Raw genomic sequence first — 19,533 nt, 5'->3', positions numbered from 1 at the left:
GTTGAATTCCACCTCGTTACCACTTCTTGCTTCAGATGATGGCAGGGCAGGTTCAGTAGTTTTTGGTGGTGCTCCAGTCTTCTGTACGTGGTGCCTGTACGCCGAAAGTGTCCCGCAATTCTTCTGGCCACCGACAGCATCTCTTGCACGCCCCTGTCGTTTTTTAAAAAATTCTGCACCACCAAATTCAAGGTATGTGCAAAACATGGGACGTGCTGGAATTTGCCCATATTTAATGCACACACAATATTGCTGGCGTTGTCCGATGCCACAAATCCACAGGAGAGTCCAATTGGGGTAAGCCATTCCGCGATGATCTTCCTCAGTTGCCGTAAGAGGTTTTCAGCTGTGTGCGTATTCTGGAAAGCGGTGATACAAAGCGTAGCCTGCCTAGGAAAGAGTTGGCGTTTGCGAGATGCTGCTACTGGTGCCGCCGCTGCTGTTCTTGCGGCGGGAGTCCATACATCTACCCAGTGGGCTGTCACAGTCATATAGTCCTGACCCTGCCCTGCTCCACTTGTCCACATGTCCGTGGTTAAGTGGACATTGGGTACAACTGCATTTTTTAGGACACTGGTGAGTCTTTTTCTGACGTCCGTGTACATTCTCGGTATCGCCTGCCTAGAGAAGTGGAACCTAGATGGTATTTGGTAACGGGGGCACACTGCCTCAATAAATTGTCTAGTTCCCTGTGAACTAACGGCGGATACCGGACGCACGTCTAACACCAACATAGTTGTCAAGGACTCAGTTATCCGCTTTGCAGTAGGATGACTGCTGTGATATTTCATCTTCCTCGCAAAGGACTGTTGAACAGTCAATTGCTTACTGGAAGTAGTACAAGTGGGCTTACGACTTCCCCTCTGGGATGACCATCGACTCCCAGCGGCAACAACAGCAGCGCCAGCAGCAGTAGGCGTTACACGCAAGGATGCATCGGAGGAATCCCAGGCAGGAGAGGACTCGTCAGAATTGCCAGTGACATGGCCTGCAGGACTATTGGCATTCCTGGGGAAGGAGGAAATTGACACTGAGGGAGTTGGTGGGGTGGTTTGCGTGAGCTTGGTTACAAGAGGAAGGGATTTACTGGTCAGTGGACTGCTTCCGCTGTCACCCAAAGTTTTTGAACTTGTCACTGACTTATTATGAATGCGCTGCAGGTGACGTATAAGGGAGGATGTTCCGAGGTGGTTAACGTCCTTACCCCTACTTATTACAGCTTGACAAAGGGAACACACGGCTTGACACCTGTTGTCCGCATTTCTGGTGAAATACCTCCACACCGAAGAGCTGATTTTTTTGGTATTTTCACCTGGCATGTCAACGGCCATATTCCTCCCACGGACAACAGGTGTCTCCCCGGGTGCCTGACTTAAACAAACCACCTCACCATCAGAATCCTCCTGGTCAATTTCCTCCCCAGCGCCAGCAACACCCATATCCTCCTCATCCTGGTGTACTTCAACACTGACATCTTCAATCTGACTATCAGGAACTGGACTGCGGGTGCTCCTTCCAGCACTTGCAGGGGGCGTGCAAATGGTGGAAGGCGCATGCTCTTCACGTCCAGTGTTGGGAAGGTCAGGCATCGCAACCGACACAATTGGACTCTCCTTGTGGATTTGGGATTTCAAAGAACGCACAGTTCTTTGCGGTGCTTTTGCCAGCTTGAGTCTTTTCAGTTTTCTAGCGAGAGGCTGAGTGCTTCCATCCTCATGTGAAGCTGAACCACTAGCCATGAACATAGGCCAGGGCCTCAGCCGTTCCTTGCCACTCCGTGTGGTAAATGGCATATTGGCAAGTTTACGCTTCTCCTCCGACAATTTTATTTTAGGTTTTGGAGTCCTTTTTTTACTGATATTTGGTGTTTTGGTTTTGACATGTTCTGTACTATGCCATTGGGCATCGGCCTTGGCAGACGACGTTGCTGGCATTTCATCGTCTCGGCCATGACTAGTGGCAGCAGCTTCAGCACGAGGTGGAAGTGGATCTTGATCTTTCCCTAATTTTGGAACCTCAACATTTTTGTTCTCCATATTTTAATAGGCACAACTAAAAGGCACCTCAGGTAAACAATGGAGATGGATGGATTGGATACTAGTATACAATTATGGACGGGCTGCCGAGTGCCGACACAGAGGTAGCCACAGCCGTGAACTACCGCACTGTACTGTGTCTGCTGCTAATATATAGACTGGTTGATAAAGAGATAGTATACTCGTAACTAGTATGTATGTATAAAGAAAGAAAAAAAAACCACGGTTAGGTGGTGTATACAATTATGGACGGGCTGCCGAGTGCCGACACAGAGGTAGCCACAGCCGTGAACTACCGCACTGTACTGTGTCTGCTGCTAATATATAGACTGGTTGATAAAGAGATAGTATACTCATAACTAGTATGTATGTATAAAGAAAGAAAAAAAAACCACGGTTAGGTGGTATATACAATTATGGACGGGCTGCCGAGTGCCGACACAGAGGTAGCCACAGCCGTGAACTACCGCACTGTACTGTGTCTGCTGCTAATATATAGACTGGTTGATAAAGAGATAGTATACTCGTAACTAGTATGTATGTATAAAGAAAGAAAAAAAAAAAACCACGGTTAGGTGGTATATACAATTATGGACGGGCTGCCGAGTGCCGACACAGAGGTAGCCACAGCCGTGAACTACCGCACTGTACTGTGTCTGCTGCTAATATATAGACTGGTTGATAAAGAGATAGTATACTCGTAACTAGTATGTATGTATAAAGAAAGAAAAAAAAAAAACCACGGTTAGGTGGTATATACAATTATGGACGGGCTGCCGAGTGCCGACACAGAGGTAGCCACAGCCGTGAACTACCGCACTGTACTGTGTCTGCTGCTAATATATAGACTGGTTGATAAAGAGATAGTATACTCGTAACTAGTATGTATGTATAAAGAAAGAAAAAAAAACCACGGTTAGGTGGTATATACAATTATGGACGGGCTGCCGAGTGCCGACACAGAGGTAGCCACAGCCGTGAACTACCGCACTGTACTGTGTCTGCTGCTAATATATAGACTGGTTGATAAAGAGATAGTATACTCGTAACTAGTATGTATGTATAAAGAAAGAAAGAAAAACCACGGTTAGGTGGTATATACAATTATGGACGGGCTGCCGAGTGCCGACACAGAGGTAGCCACAGCCGTGAACTACCGCACTGTACTGTGTCTGCTGCTAATATATAGACTGGTTGATAAAGAGATAGTATACTCGTAACTAGTATGTATGTATAAAGAAAGAAAAAAAAACCACGGTTAGGTGGTATATACAATTATGGACGGGCTGCCGAGTGCCGACACAGAGGTAGCCACAGCCGTGAACTACCGCACTGTACTGTGTCTGCTGCTAATATATAGACTGGTTGATAAAGAGATAGTATACTCGTAACTAGTATGTATGTATAAAGAAAGAAAAAAAAACCACGGTTAGGTGGTATATACAATTATGGACGGGCTGCCGAGTGCCGACACAGAGGTAGCCACAGCCGTGAACTACCGCACTGTACTGTGTCTGCTGCTAATATAGACTGGTTGATAAAGAGATAGTATACTACTAATATTATATATACTGGTGGTCAGGTCACTGGTCACTAGTCACACTGGCAGTGGCACTCCTGCAGCAAAAGTGTGCACTGTTTTAATATAATATTATGTACTCCTGGCTCCTGCTATAACCTATAACTGGCACTGCAGTAGTGCTCCCCAGTCTCCCCCACAATTATAAGCTGTGTGAGCTGAGCAGTCAGACAGATATATAATATATATTATATAGATGATGCAGCACACTGGCCTGAGCCTGAGCAGTGCACACAGATATGGTATGTGACTGACTGAGTCACTGTGTGTATCGCTTTTTTCAGGCAGAGAACGGATATATTAAATAAACTGCACTGTGTGTCTGGTGGTCACTCACTATATAATATATTATGTACTCCTGGCTCCTGCTATAACCTATAACTGGCACTGCAGTAGTGCTCCCCAGTCTCCCCCACAATTATAAGCTGTGTGAGCTGAGCAGTCAGACAGATATATATAATATTATATATAGATAATAGATGATGCAGCACACTGGCCTGAGCCTGAGCAGTGCACACAGATATGGTATGTGACTGAGTCACTGTGTATCGCTTTTTTCAGGCAGAGAACGGATTATAAATAAAACTGGTGGTCACTATCAGCAAAACTCTGCACTGTACTGAGTACTCCTAATGCTCCCCAAAATTAGTAAATCAAGTGTCTCTCTAATCTATTCTAAACGGAGAGGACGCCAGCCACGTCCTCTCCCTATCAATCTCAATGCACGTGTGAAAATGGCGGCGACGCGCGGCTCCTTATATAGAATCCGAGTCTCGCGATAGAATCCGAGCCTCGCGAGAATCCGACAGCGTCATGATGACGTTCGGGCGCGCTCGGGTTAACCGAGCAAGGCGGGAAGATCCGAGTCGCTCGGACCCGTGAAAAAAAACATGAAGTTCTGGCGGGTTCGGATTCAGAGAAACCGAACCCGCTCATCTCTAGATATAACATGTACAGAGAGAGTTAGATTTGGTTGGGGTGTGTTCAATCTGCAATCTAATTTGCAGTGTAAAAATAAAGCAGCCAGTATTTACCCTGCACAGAAACAAAATAACCCACCCAAATCTAACGCTTTCTGCACATATTATATCTGCTTCCCCTGCAGTGCACATGGTTTTGCCCAATTGCTAAAAAAATTCCTGCTGCGATCAACTTGGAATTACCCCCTTTGTGCAGTTTCTGAGTTGCCCAGGACTTAAAGGCCCCATACACTAGAATGATATGTGTAGAGGCTGAAGTCGGGGAGATTTCCCTTGAACTTGAGCTTCCCGGGACTGGTTCCATACGATTCCAAACTATTTGGTACATTTTACATGCGATATATCGTATGCGATCCCAGCCATGCCTGCGGGAACTGATATATCACGAGTGCAGCACTAGCGATCTAGAGGATCCGATCTGACCCTCACGGGAACACGCATTGGATCGGATCGGATACACAGCCAAAATGCCCGATTTCACCCAATATATTGGTCCAAATGCCCGAATTGGGCTGAAATCGGGCATTATCGTATGGGGCCCTTTACTCAGCTGCTGCGATCACCTGTCCGACACCCGCCCTGCAAATGCTTGGACATGCCTGCATTTTTCCAACCACTCCCTGAAAGCGGTCAGTTGACACCCACAAACGCCTTCTTCCTGTCAATCTCCTTGCGATCGGCTGTGCGAATGGATTCTACGTAAAACCCATTGCACAGCAATGATCCGCTTTGCACCTGTGCAACGCGCCTGCGCATTGTGGTGCATACGCATGCGCAGTTCTGACCTGATCACAGCGCTGCAAAAAACGCTAGCGAGCGATCAGGTCTGAATGACCCCCTAAGATCCTGCATTTTAGTAATATCATTGAGATCATGAAAAATGTGCATGGTCTTCCTCAGCAAATGAAATATATGGGGACCAATGCAGAACTGAATGGAAGTTGGCCATAATTGCTCCCACATTCACATTGTATGCATGGAGCATAAATGCAGATATTATCCCATATGCTGAGCTTTCCTAGGCGTAATCATGTGCAGTGCACCCGTGCACCAGCCCTACTCCTAGTGCCAAAAATCTATCTAAATATCAGGAATATCTATGCATATGCACAACTCTGCAAAGCATAACCTGTTAATACGCTCTCACCCCATTACCTCTCAGTTATGCCCTTTCAGATGCAAGTGGAGATGACTCCGCATCATTTGTAGTAATGTGCACCCGGCTTTAGAGAATGTGCAGGGTGAAATCATGCAAAATCCAACCGCAAACGTGACTTGCATTCAACTCGGCATCCGCCACAATGCAACCAATTACATATTGATAAAGCCAAATCACTACATCTGTTTCAAAGTACTCACTTTAAAAACTGTGGTACCCGGCTCCCTTCCAGCTAAGGTATTACTATCAACCATTTCTGCTATTTTTGGGTCTTCCACCTGCATGAAATCATTAACCAGGTCAGTAACCTCTACAAGCCAGTTTGGACCCAACATTGTGATCACTTGATCAGTGCCTTCAGAAGAAGTGGTATGGAACTGGGTAAAGACTTGAAGAGTGGCATGCTGATACTGTAGAGTGCAACCTCGATTTAGTCTTCTATCTTCCTCTTCATCATCATCATCACTGTCACGTACTGACCTGCAAACAGAATAAAATGGTAAGAACATTGCTAGTTGTGGTTGTACTGTTCATGCTTTCCGTTTTTATAATGATGTCAAACTAGAAACATATATTTTTTAAAGAAATCCCTTTAGTGTTAGTACTAAAGGGATGCGGTAATTTACCTACAATCAAAATCCCGACGGACAAAATCCCGACAACCAGTGATCGACATTCAAAATCCAGACATGGTCAAAATCCTGACATGGTCAAAATAACGACATTTAAAATACCGTCAAGATCAAAATACCGACATTTAAAATGTCAACAGGTCAAAAAGGCAACATTAGTTCTTCATAATTTTTTCATTGAAACCGACTTGTTCACACTTTACCATCCCGGTGGACATGGAGGGGGAATATAATAGTGTGCCGAGGGCAGCAAAGCACCGTGCGCGAAGCCATGCGAGGGGACGCAGTACACTTATACAGTGCCCACGTCGACCTATGTCGACACACAAACTATGAAAAACATGTGTCAACTTTTTGACCTGTCGACATTTAAATGTCGGTATTTCGACCTTGTCTGTATTTTAAAAGTCGGTATTTTGACCTTGTCGGGATTTTGACCGTCGGTCAATGGTTGTAGGGATTTTGACCATCGGGATTTTGATTGTAGGTATTTCATACTAAACCTGTACTAAATGACGGCTGTTGATAAATTCTGATGTTAACTCAATTAATGAATACCTTTTTCTCTTTTTTTTTTAATTACAATTTACAGTATAGGGAATTTCTACATACTGCATACTGGTCTAGCCAGATTGCAAAGGTTCTTGGTGCGCTGCATAATTCATTTACACAGTGATGCTAGCCTAAGGTCAGAGGCTTGAAGGTTTGAAGGACAGAAGAAAGTTTTGTCTGAGGGAGAGCAATCCTCATAGCGGGTCCTGTAACTGTGAACTGTAGGGGTCATTCAGCTTGGATCACACAAGCGATCCCCTGCGCAGTTTCCTGGTTATCTGGAAACTGCACAGGCCCCTTTCTGTGCATGTGCAGAACGGGTCCTGTGGTCGCATCACATTATTGCGAACGCCTTGGGGGAGGAAGGGAGAGGTGTTCGGGAGGAGCGATGGGGGCGCCCCTGCTTTTCTTGGCCTCGCAATGGGCAGCCTAAGTAAGCAACAGTCTGCGAGGAACATAGGTCTGTGAGGAACATCAGTCACAATGTTGATCCCAGAGAGAAAGATTAATAGGGAACTGAACACCTTTACAATCCAGGACACAGTCATCTCTGTCTGAAATTTACCGGCCGCAGCAGCAAGCAAACCAGCACTTTATACGGAACCAAGCCGTGAGCTCTGTGCTGCAACCGAGGTCAGATTTCATCATCTTCCCTTCCGTTGACCACCGGCGGACGGTGCACGTCCAGGGAGTCTCGGAAGAGGCACACTAATACAGCCGGATTTGTGTGGCAGCCATCCCTCAATTAGTCGCACACCTGCTCTCTCCACAAATCCCTGCAGCGTCAATTGGGTGAAGCACCCGCCATCCCTCAGTTAGTCGCACACCTGCTCTCTCCACAAATCCCTGCAGCGTCAATTGGGTGAAGCACCCGCCATCCCTCAGTTAGTCGCACACCTGCTCTCTCCACAAATCCCTGCAGCGTCAATTGGGTGAAGCACCCTCAGGGTAATTGAGCTCGCATGAGTGTGGTTCCGTACACTTACTAATATACGTTACGCACCCTCCAGTTTCACAACACATTGGGCAAGATCTGGACTCACCCGGGGACGCTCGGGTTCACCAGCCCATATGGAGAGGTAATCTTCCACACTTCTATACTACTGCTATCACATGCCGGTTACTTCTTTTGAAATCGTCCATTTCAACTGTTTCTATATCACAGAGTATACCGCGGCTACACGTGTAGTAACTGTGTCTTATTCATGAACTTTATTCAGCAGTTTTGGCAACAGTGTTTCATAAGAAGTGGAACATATAGTTACATCTGAACTCTCTATCAGCCATTCAGTGAGCTTTATTGTTACAGTAATTATCGGAACAGCTCACATAATTTGTGTGTTTGTATGTGGTGAATCAGTGAGATATGATTATTATTATCCATGAATCTGTTTTAATCAAGTGGTATTTCTATTGAATTATTGTGAACAATAAATATTTATTTTATAAATGTATTTTGATTCTTTGGTTGTAACAGAACCTGGATATTTATGGTGTATAAATGTTATGAGCGCCCCTATTAATCTTTCTCTCTGGTCTTGTTGGTAGGAGTATCACACAACTCCTTATAGTGGCGAACGTACCTTTTGCACCAGTAATTCCAGGTTTGTGTCATTAAGACTGACTTATTGAATAATTGTCAGACACAGGCGCAGCAAAAGATTTCTTCTTTTTTTCTGTTTGACAATGTTGATCCCAGGCTATGATGTGGTCACAGCGCTGGGATCGCAAATGCAGAAAGGAGGTGTTTAACATCTCCTAGTGCATTTGCATTACTATGGATCGCATTTGCAAAGCTCAAAGAAAATGAAAACAGCCTTGCGCTTTTATTACAGAAATAGCTGCTGGTTATAGGTAAAGAGTACACCCTGGAGACTCAAAAGAATCCAACTGTATGAACCAAAAACCAGCGCTTAAAATATCCAAAGCATATATGAATGAATTACTGCGATTAAAATGTAATAATCACACTTTCCCTGGACATATAAAACAAATCCAGTTCTGATGATCCTTCTCTCTCTCTCTCTGCTGATCTGACACTTACATTAAGTTTCTTTCTCGTGTGCACGTAAAGGTATCTTTTACCAGGCAAGGATATGCAAAACTTTTCTGTGTTCAGAAAGGCTTTTGGAAAGACACTCACATGTGGATCCTATCCCGCATGCACATAAAGGTATCTTTGATCTTCAAATTAAACTGTGCAACAAAAGGATCTGTAAAGTGATGATAGCAAGACTGTCCCAAATCCTACCAGGTAGCTCCTCCGCATGGCTTCAACCTCAGAAAAGAACGGCTTCAACGCGTTTCAGGAAAGCTCTCTCCCCTTTATCTGCGAGCAGCTTTACAAATGCAATCTAGAGTATGCTGAATGAGGGCCAGTAGCAGTTTATGAGTATGTCGGAGAGATCTGCACAGAGCAGTTGGGTTGAGATAGGAGATGTTTTGAGAGAGATGGACGTAGCTGTATTTTATCGATAGCCTTACAGTATAGGTAAGAAGAAGTATTTCATATTAAATTCTGTAAAAAAACAGGGAACCAATACAGGGACTGACAGAGCGGAAAAGCAGAACAACATTTTGCAAGGAAATTAGTCTATCCACCGCATTCAATTAGTCATGAAAGCCTGTTTAGGGGATTATTGCAATAACCAATGCAGAAGATAATGAGGTACATTTACTAAAGCTTCTTAAAATGAATAGTGGGAATGTTGCCCAAAGCAACCACTTTATCATTTCTGCATTGCATTCGGGAAAAAAAATTATACACAGAATCTGTTGTTATAGGCAACACCAATACTTGACTGTTTCAGAATCTTTAGTGGTGGTTTTGGTGTGGTGCCTTAGAGATTAAAATGGATCAAAAAGGTTTTTGGGATTAGAAGCTTGAACATTTCTAGTATAAATTCCACCAATGTAATACAAATATTAAAATACACAAAAGTGTAGTGAGAACAGTACAGATGTCTCCTTGCTCTAACAATAAGCATAAATCATAAACTAAACTGAGCATTGTTTTAGGAGAAAAACAGAAACCATTAAATGGATGAAAGGGCTGATCCAAAAACTGTGGAGTGTGTGTCGTTTGAAATATTCCAGGTGGGAAAGTAGTCATATTTGCACACAATGCAACACAGAGAGCTTGCCTCTTTTGTAGTTAGTTAATTATCTTCATTGTATAGTTATACTGTACATGCCTACTTTTGGGGGATCTCATTGGGAATTTCGAAGAGGCAAGTGTAGGGGGCATGGTAACACAATTTATGTAATCATAGCCCCATTTCACATTTCAGAATGTCTCAGATTGTGGAATAATGTCGAATGGCCATGATGACATAATTCACAGAATCCCCTCATGGAGCACCCACCCCAACCACATCTCTAGGACAATGGGCAGGACACGGACGATGTCAGGGCAGTATAGATGGTGTAATGGTTAACATTACTGCCTCACAGCACTGAGATCATGGCCTTGATTACCACCATAGCCCTAACTGTGTGGAGTTTATATATATACCCCATGCTTGCGTGGCTTTCGTCCATGTACTCCGGTTTCCTCTAACAATCCAAAAATATACTGGTAGGTTCCTTGGCTTCTGACCAAAAATAAAAAGTCAAGATGGGCCAAGTGGTTCTTATCGGCAGTCAAATTCTATAACAAAGGAGGGTTTCCAAACATCAGAGAGAAATCCCAGAAATCTTGGGACTTTCCAGGGAGACTAGGCATTGTAACACAGAAACATAGAATGTGACGGCAGATAAGAACCACTTGTCCCATCTAGTCTGCCCCTTTTTTACCATATTTTACCTCAAACCTTATTTGATCCTTATTTCTTTGTAAGGATATTCGTATGTCTATCCCATGCATGTTTCAATTGCTCTGCTGTCTTACTTTTTACCACCTCTGATGGGATGCTATTCCACTTGTCCACTACTCTTTCTGTGAAGTAGTTTTCCTCAAAATTCCCCTGAACCTACCTCCCTCCAGTCTCAGTGCATGTCCTCGTGTTCTAATGCTTCTCTTAATTTAAAGAATGTTTCCTTCCTGGACTTTGTTAAAACCCTTGATATATTTGAAAGTTTCTATCATGTCCCCCCTTTCCCTTCTCTGCTCCAAACTTTTGTAGGCCATGCACCATTTTTGTTGCTCTTCTTTGTACAGTCTCTAATGTATTAATATCCTTCGAAAGATATGGCCTGCAGAATTGAACACAGTATTCTACATGAGGCCGTACCAATGACCTATACAGTGGAATTATTACTTCTTTCTTTTTGTTACTGATTTCTCTCCCTGTGCAACCAAGCATCTGGCTAGCCTTCCGCATTGCTTTATTACATTGCTTACCTGCCTTTAAGTCACTTGAAATAGTGATTTCTAGATCCCTTTTCTCCTCAGTAGTTTCCAGTATAGTACCATTAATACTGTGTATATTTGTGGGTTTTTGAGACCCAAGCGCATGATTTTGCATTTTTTTGGCATTAAACAGTAATTGCCTTGCTCTTGACCATTAGAGCCTTGACCACTAGAGCCTTGCTGTAGTCTACCTAGATCCTCAATAATTTGTTTTACCCCACCTGGTGTGTCTACCCTGTTGCATACTATTGCAATCTTGCTGCACCAATGTAATCTACTGTATGGCACTTTATATTATTCCACTATAGTGTGTAAAAATTATAGTGTGAACATGTTTGTATTATATTAGAAACTGCATTTATAATAAAGACCAACTATGCATCATATACCATCTAGGCAGTGCTTACAGTGGTTGTAGAGAGGTGGTGGAACTCATCCCCCCCCCCTCCTCCCGGCGCCCATGAAATATAGGTATTGCGCACCCCCCCCCCCCCCCCCAAAAAAAAGGGGGTGTAGTCTCAAAAAAGGGGCATGATCACACAACAGTAATAATGCCCACAGTAGTAGCACCCCTAATACACAATGCCCACAGTAGCAGCACCCCGTAATACAATGCCAACAGTAGTAGTGCTCCTTATGCAATGTCCACTGTACTGATAGTGCCCACACTGGTAGTGCTCCTTATATGGAGCCCATAGTAGTGGTGCACCTTATGCAATGCCCCCAGTAGTAGTGCCTCTTATGTCCCCAGGAGTGATGCCTCATATGAAGTGCCCCCTTTACAATGCCCTCATCAGTAGTGCTCCCATTAGTAATGCCCTTAATGGTAATGCCCCTGTGTAGTATTGCCCCCAGTAGTAATGTCACCTGTAGTAATGCCCCCAGTTATTTAGCCCCAGTAGTTATGCCTCCAGTAGTTTAGCCCCCAGTGATAATGCCCCTGCAGTTATGACCCCAGTAGTTTACCCTCCTTTAGTTTAGCCTCCCAGTGGTAATGCTCCCAGTAGTTTAGCCTTCATGTAGTTTGTCCCATGTAGTTTAGCCCCAGTGGTAATGCCCCCTGTAGTTTATCCCCTGCAGTTATGCCCCCAGTAGTTTAGCCCCCCAGTAGTTTTGTCCCTGTAGTTTAGCCCCCATGTAGTTTGTCCCAAGTAGTTAGCCCCAGTTAGTAATGCCCCCAGTAGTTTAGCCCCAAGTAGTAATGCCCCCAGTAGTTTAGCCCCTGTAGTTATGCCCCTAGTAGTTTAGCCCTCTTGTAGTTTAGCCCACAGTAGTTTAGCCCCCAGTAGTTAGCCCCAAGTAGTAATGCCCCCAGTAGTTTAGTCCCCTTGTAGTAATGCCCCCAGTAATAATGCCCCCCCTGTAGATTAGCCCCTGTAGTTATGCCCCCAGTAGTTTAGCCCCTGTAGTTATACCCCCAGTAAATTAGCCCCCCCTGTAGTTTGCCCCGTTGTACTTTGCCCCCAGGTAGTAATGTCCCGAAGTAGTAATGCCCCTGTTGTTATGCCCCCAGTAGTAATGCGCCCTGTAGTTTTACCCCAGTAGTTAGCCCCCTTGTAGTTTGCCCCCAGTAGCTTGCCCCCTTGTAGTTTGCCCCCTTGTAGTTTGCCCCGAGTAGCAATGTCCCCAAGTAGTAATGCCCCCAGTAGTTAGCCTCCCTGTAGTTTGCCCCTTATAGTTATCCCCAGTAGTTTGCCCCCAGCAGAAATGACTCCAAGTAGTAATCCCCCTGTAGTTATGCCCCCAGTAGAAATGTCTCTAAGTAGTAATGCCCCTGTAGTTATGCCCCCAGTAGTAATGTCCCCAAGTAGTAATGCCCCTGTAGTTATGCCCCCAGTAGTAATGCCCCCCTGTAGTTTGCCCCCAGTAGTTAGCCCCCTTGTAGTTTGCCCCTTTATAGCTTGCCCTCAGTAGTTTTCCCCCAGTAGAAGCACTCACATATAAAAAAAAAACCCACCATACTCACCAAGCTCTGCTCCCGCGTCCGACCGCTGCAGTCTTCCTGGCGCTGCTGCTCAGAACTATGAGGGCTGTTTCATACTACCTGGTTTTCACCGGATGGCAAAAAGCCGGACAAACTTCGGGTTGTTGCCATCCGGCAGGGTCTTTCACACACAACGGCTTTGAGCCGTGTTTAATGCTGTGCGTATGCGCAGCAGCAGCGATGGCAGCGGCAAAAAAAACATGTGTGAAAGCTCCCATTCACACACACGGTACTCTGCCTACAAAGACGGGATGGCCCCGGCACGGCAGCCGGACCTTTCAGTGGATATTTCCGGCTGCAACCTGGCAGCCGGGCTGGGGCCATGCTGTGTGAAAGAAGCAGTGTGTTTTCATATATCATTGAAAACACTGCAAGGCAAAAAGCAGTCCAGCTTTTTGCCGACCGGTGAAAACTGCCTAGTGTGAAAGACCCCTGAGAAAGACGTCATGACGTCTCTCCCATAGCGCACTCTGACAGAGCTGAGAGCCAGAAGCTGGAGCTCAGTAGTGAGCTCCTGCCGCTGGCTTCCGCTGTGGAGAGGGAGCTGGGCGCCCGCTGGTAACACAATCTCAGCGGGCGCTCGGCATCTCCCTGCAGCGCCGGACACACATTGGGTTAGGTGAGCAGGAGGAGGCAGAACTGCGTTCCGTCTCCAAGTGGAAATGACGGAACGTAGTTCCGCCGCATTCCTGCTCACTTTAACCCCTGCATCTAGGGCAGTGCATTTTGTGAGGGGCAATGCATTCTATTACTATTTTTGCCTTATAAGAGTATTGCCTTAGTATTACTAGCAGCATTTCCTTGTTAGAAGGTGACTGCACAACTAACCTTTTGTACTTTTTGTTATATGCTTCAGCCTGTCTAACAAATGCTGGTTTTATTTAGAGAGCATTAAATGATGTTGAATTAAAAGTTTACACAAATAGATCTGTAGAAAGCATTGCTTTCAAATGCAATAGATAATTCACTGCCAGGAAGTCTGCCTGAGAAGATGTATGTCTTTTTATAAATTAACAATACAAGTACAATTGATATCTTCCTTCATCTCTTCTTAACTTAAACTCAAGATTTCAAAGTTCTTCAAGTTTAAAATATATAGCTTGGTGTTCTTTAAATGTGTCATAAATGATATGTTGATGCCTTTTGCATACCACATGTATTTTTAGTTTTATGTATCCAGGATTTTCGTCACCCGGGGCGAGGCAGTAATTTGGTGCTCCAATCCCCCCTCCCAAATAATAATTTTAAAAAAACAACGCAAACCCTGTCAGACTAACATAATCAGATTATCAAAAATTTTGAAAAAAGTGGATACTATTGGACAATATTCACCTATGTGCCTCAAATTCCCTATGCGTCACATGCCCCGCCAGTGTGTTGTTCAACTACATGCTCCTCTGTGTGTCTCCATACATTGCACTATATCATAACACTTCATCACTGCACTGCATTCCCCTATCCAGTGCACTACATCACTATACAACATCACCTACATGCTGAACTACCTCAATACACTACATGCCCCTATGCACTGCACTACATACTCTATATGCTACACTACATCACTACACTACATCCTCTTATATGCTACAACACATCAGTGCACTACATGCCCCTATATACTGCAATACATTACTACACTACATACCCTATATGGTGCTCTACATCACTACACTACACCCCCCTATAAGCTACACCAAATTTCCCCCCCCCCATCTGGAAGGCAAAGCGGAGTTTGATGCTGCTAACTGGGAGCACGGTGCACTTCTATAGCTTGTACGGTGCACCAATCGCCAGTCGCAGCACTATATGGCAAAGAAGAGAGTTTAAGACAGTAGCCGGCACAGGAGAGATCCCAGGTACTGGAGCTCACCCGCACAGCATCAGAGCCAGCTGCGGGCAGACAGGTGGGTCAGAGACATTGCCCCGGGAGCTGTCTGCTGTCTCAATGGAACAGCACAGTACTGCCGGTTTAAAAAAAAAACCCTGCTCCTCTGTAACTCCTTGGCGCCCCTTCAAATCCTGAACCCGGGACGCATGCCCCCTTAGCCCCCCTAGTTACGGCCCTGATGTATCTTATGATATGTGTAAATTAAAATAAATATGTATATATGTACATTTGCTACACGCATGTTACATGTACATTTGGATGAAAGTATGTCCAACTCTAAATGACCCCCCAAAAAAGCAAAATGGAAGTAGAAAGTCACTGTGCCTCTCCGCACAATCAGAAAAAAAAGTAGAAGTATGCAAAGCAATTTCCATCTGCTAGCCAAATCAAAACCATTCCTTCCTCCTCTTTTTTTCTCATTTTACAATGTACGTTTAGTGCATTAGTGTTGCTGGACCAATTAAAAGAAATCACATTAATTTTATATGATTTCCCTTGAAACACATTAACCACATGTCTTATAGGATTTAATTCTTCTGCAATTCTACTGGTCTGCAATGTTTGCACAGTGGAAAGAGAGAGTGCGTTTGTCTTCCTTCTTTTCTCCGGAAAGACAGAAATGTGATGATACTTAAAACTTAATTAAAAAAATTATACTTGCCTATCATATTACCTATTAATTTAGATGGACTTAGAAAGAGGGATTAACTTTTATTAAATAGTAATATTTAATAGGGAAATATTATTTCCAGTTTGTGAGAAATTTAAATTGACCATCTCATTGCTGGTTTAGATATTTAACAAAAATGATTAACAATTAGACCTAGCGCTTCATTCTTCTATTTATTGCACCTCTCTCTCTCTTTCTCTTCTGTCATGTCCTTTATGCTGCATTCAGATCACAAATGCCGGATCCTACCCAGTAAGAGAAACGTGTACTTACCGGGTGGGATCCAGCATTTGCGCTCCGTTGCTGGCTTTCCGACCCGGCAATATACCGGGTCGGTTGCCATAGCAGCGGAGGGCGCAGCAGCAGCAGGGGCGGGGGTGGAGGCGGCGCTGGGAGATGAGCTCATCTCCTGCGCCACCTCTCCCTATGCTGTGAATGGGAGCCGTGTCGCATCGGAACGGCTCCCATTCACACTGCGCCTGACCCGGTAATCAACCCGGTAATAACCCTTCTTTTTTACCGGGTTGAATTACCGGGTCAGGCGACCCGCTAATTCTGAAAAGGAGCTTTCACATCGCACACTGACCCATTTCGACACGGCAATATGCCGTGTCGATACCGGGTTATTTGTGCGATGTGAAAGGGAGAATAAACAGAGATTTGCACTTTCTGAATGACTGCATTATTCAATATGTAATATTACTGCACTGACTCTTCTGACACATTTCTGCCACTGCACATGGTCTTTGAACAATCTGGGACTGCCATAGGCAAATCCAAAGTCAAACTGTAAAAAATGCGAATTTATTTATTTGAAGGTGGCAAAGACTAATGATCAAAAATTGCTAATGCAAAACTGCCTTGCTGCATAAATTTATGTTCTATTAGCCTAAATCGTTAAAGAAGAGAACCAATTTATATTGCAGCTTGGATTTTTTTTCTTTTTCTGGTTTTCTTGTGTAAGATTACACTGATTTATACTATTTTTTTTTCCGAGAGTTGATCAATATCCTTCAACTATATTGTTCTAGGAATATTTCTGTTTGGATCAGTATAAAACTTGTCTGGAGGACGCAATACTGTTTCTTCCAGTCCATAACATAACTATTCCCATAAAACCATAGTTACTGCCTTTCTCTTGCTGTGCCTTGTGAGTAGACTTTTGCAAGAGGACTTGAAATTGGAAAACATTACATTAAAGTGCAGAGAGCCTCCCTGAACAGAGCTTATTCTCCTTGCTTTTAGTGTGATTTATTCACAGGTACAAAAGCATCTCTGGAGTAAGAATTACAGCCGGCAGATGGAGAGACTTGAATTGGCTTTAGCATTCATGATCCAGCACCAGCCCTTTAAGACAGGAGGTGAAATTCGTGTGCTCAGTAAAAGTCCTAGCCTCAAATGCATGAAGTTAAGCTAGGTCAAAACACAGAATGCAGCCACAGATTTCAAACACACAATGTGGGAGCCAGTCAAAAATGTTATTTTTATATATTTGTTTAAAAAACAATTGTGCATTTGTAGTGACAAATAGACAACTGGTTCAAGCAAAAAGGAGTTAAGTGGAAAAAATTAATCCATTTCTAGTCTCTCTCTTGAAAAACAAACTTACTGATCTTCCTCCTGGCTGAAATCACTAGAAAGCAGCGGTGCAGAAAATTGAAGAGGAGAAATTGGAATTTTCTTATGTTTAAAATACCAGTGCGTAGCTGCGTGTTGGAATGGGGAACACAGGGGTGTGTCTCTGAGGACATGGGTACCTGTGACTATAGTGCATAATGACAGCATAGAGCTAACACTTTATAAGCACTGAGGGGGAAGTTTTACCAGTCTAATTTTGTGTGGGCTTTTCAGCTTTCTATCTGCAACAACAACAATGTAGATCAACATTTTCCATTTTTACTAAAGCCACAATTTACAATTCCAAATATTGGCTGTTAAGCAGAAAAATAATGTTATAACTAATTCAACCTATATTATGGCCTTCATAATGAAAAGCAAGCATTACACAAATTCACATTTTTTTTTCTGCAAACTGCTTCATATTAGCAAATTATACATCTGAGATTATTCCAGTGCATTTTGCTATTACTTTAGGGGAAAACAAGCATTATTCAAATAGAAGGTGTTTTTTCTAAGATATGTAATCAGCAAACCTATCTAAGCTCATTATCTACTATGCAATTTCATTTGCATTACTCACTGGTAGTCATTTACAACAGGCTAGCACAACTGAAACTAGATTTCTTATTTACATAATTTGTTAAACAAAAATGGAAGATCTTTCGTGTGGCCCAGTAGAAATTTTCAACTGAAACCAAACCAAATGTGAATGCACCTGAGAGGGGAAGCTAGGTGTTCCCCATTGCGTGAACACATGTTGAACACAGCAAAAAGTCTTGTTTTTTGAGGCGGCTGTGTCTTTTGGTGGTCGCCCATCTGTAACTTTATACAAATACTGCTACAAAGTCCTTCCCTGGTGTACATTCATGTGTATGAAAATGCAAGGACAGAGGTGCCCACTGTCAGCATTCAAAGACTATGTAATACTGACTAGTGCATCTTTATACACCACCAACGGTCACACAATCAAAACCATCCCTATGGCAGGAGCAGATTTCTGAGTATGGCCTCTAAAGTGAAAGACTGAACATCTGAGGGCCTAATTCAGACCTGGTCACACGCAGGCTGTTTTTTGCACTGCTGCGACCAGGTTATCGCCGCCTACAGGGGGTAATCGCTGTGCAGGGGTGCGATCGGCTGTGCAGTTTCTGCACAGCCCAGGACTTTCTCAGCCGCTGCAACGATCTGGGCCGGTGCTGACGACAGGAATCCTTCAAACGGCTGGGCATGCCTGCGTTTTTCTGGACACTCCCTGGAAACGGTGAGTTGCCGCCCACGAACACCTTCTGCCTGTCAATCTTCTTGCGATCGCCGGTGCGATCGCTTTCTTCATTAGTTCTGTAGCTGCCCAGCGATCCCTGTCACCGGCGGCCGACGCGCCTGCGCATTGCGGTTCATACGCATGCGCTAGTCAGACCCGATCGCATGGCTGCGAAAAAAGGCAGCGTGCGATCGGGTCTGAATGGCCCCCTGAGTCCTCAAACTCTTCTGTGACACACCTATGACACTCCTATACACGCCCATAAGATGGACCATCTCCGTGCATCTGTTTTGCCACCTCCCAGTCACCACCCAGGATAGCCCAGCACTTTTATAATACATACCTTATAGATACAGCACATCTCTATTGCAACAGTGCCTATGTGTACGCCCTGTGAAATGCATGTGAGGAATTTTGGCTTGTGCAGTATTGCAAGATTGCTTAACTCTGTGGGCATCGGCAGGCCCAGCGACAGGGGGTCAAATGGGAACACCGGTACCGGGCCCCATGTTTCAATAGCGCCCCGAGGATCAGGTAAATGGGTGTGCATCTCTCAGCAACCACTGATGGACTCCCACTCCCTGACCTCCTGCTGACCGCAGCTTGGGGTGTGTAAGGTCATTCCTGAGCGGCCATCCTGCTGGGCCTACCTGTCATCATCGCTGAGATCCTGCTGCAGACACCGACAGGCTCCTGTTCTGGATCTCAAGCTGAGCCTGCTTGCTGAAGTTAGTGCTGGGATCCAGCTGGAAGTAAGGTATGCTGCAGTAGTGCTCTGTGCAGTCACCATACAGTTACCATTGTAGTAAAAAACTGAA

The 19,533-nt window shown here is 44.4% G+C and overlaps 1 protein-coding gene across 1 annotated transcript in view; it reads right to left on the bottom strand.

Annotated features, from left to right (window-relative positions):
- Nucleotides 1–19,533, bottom strand: part of TMEM132E (transmembrane protein 132E) — a 733,604-nt gene that overhangs the window by 52,928 nt on the left and 661,143 nt on the right. Inside the window, exon 7 of the mRNA XM_063953835.1 lies at nucleotides 5,955–6,234. Within this exon, the coding sequence (XP_063809905.1) occupies nucleotides 5,955–6,234 (280 nt within the window). The remainder of the gene's footprint in view (nucleotides 1–5,954; nucleotides 6,235–19,533) is intronic.

The sequence above is a fragment of the Pseudophryne corroboree genome, chromosome 2 (assembly GCF_028390025.1).
Source record: "Pseudophryne corroboree isolate aPseCor3 chromosome 2, aPseCor3.hap2, whole genome shotgun sequence".
Taxonomy (NCBI): domain Eukaryota; kingdom Metazoa; phylum Chordata; class Amphibia; order Anura; family Myobatrachidae; genus Pseudophryne; species Pseudophryne corroboree.
The sequence above is the reverse complement of the archived record's forward strand: the minus strand, read 5'-3'. Positions and strand labels throughout refer to the sequence as shown.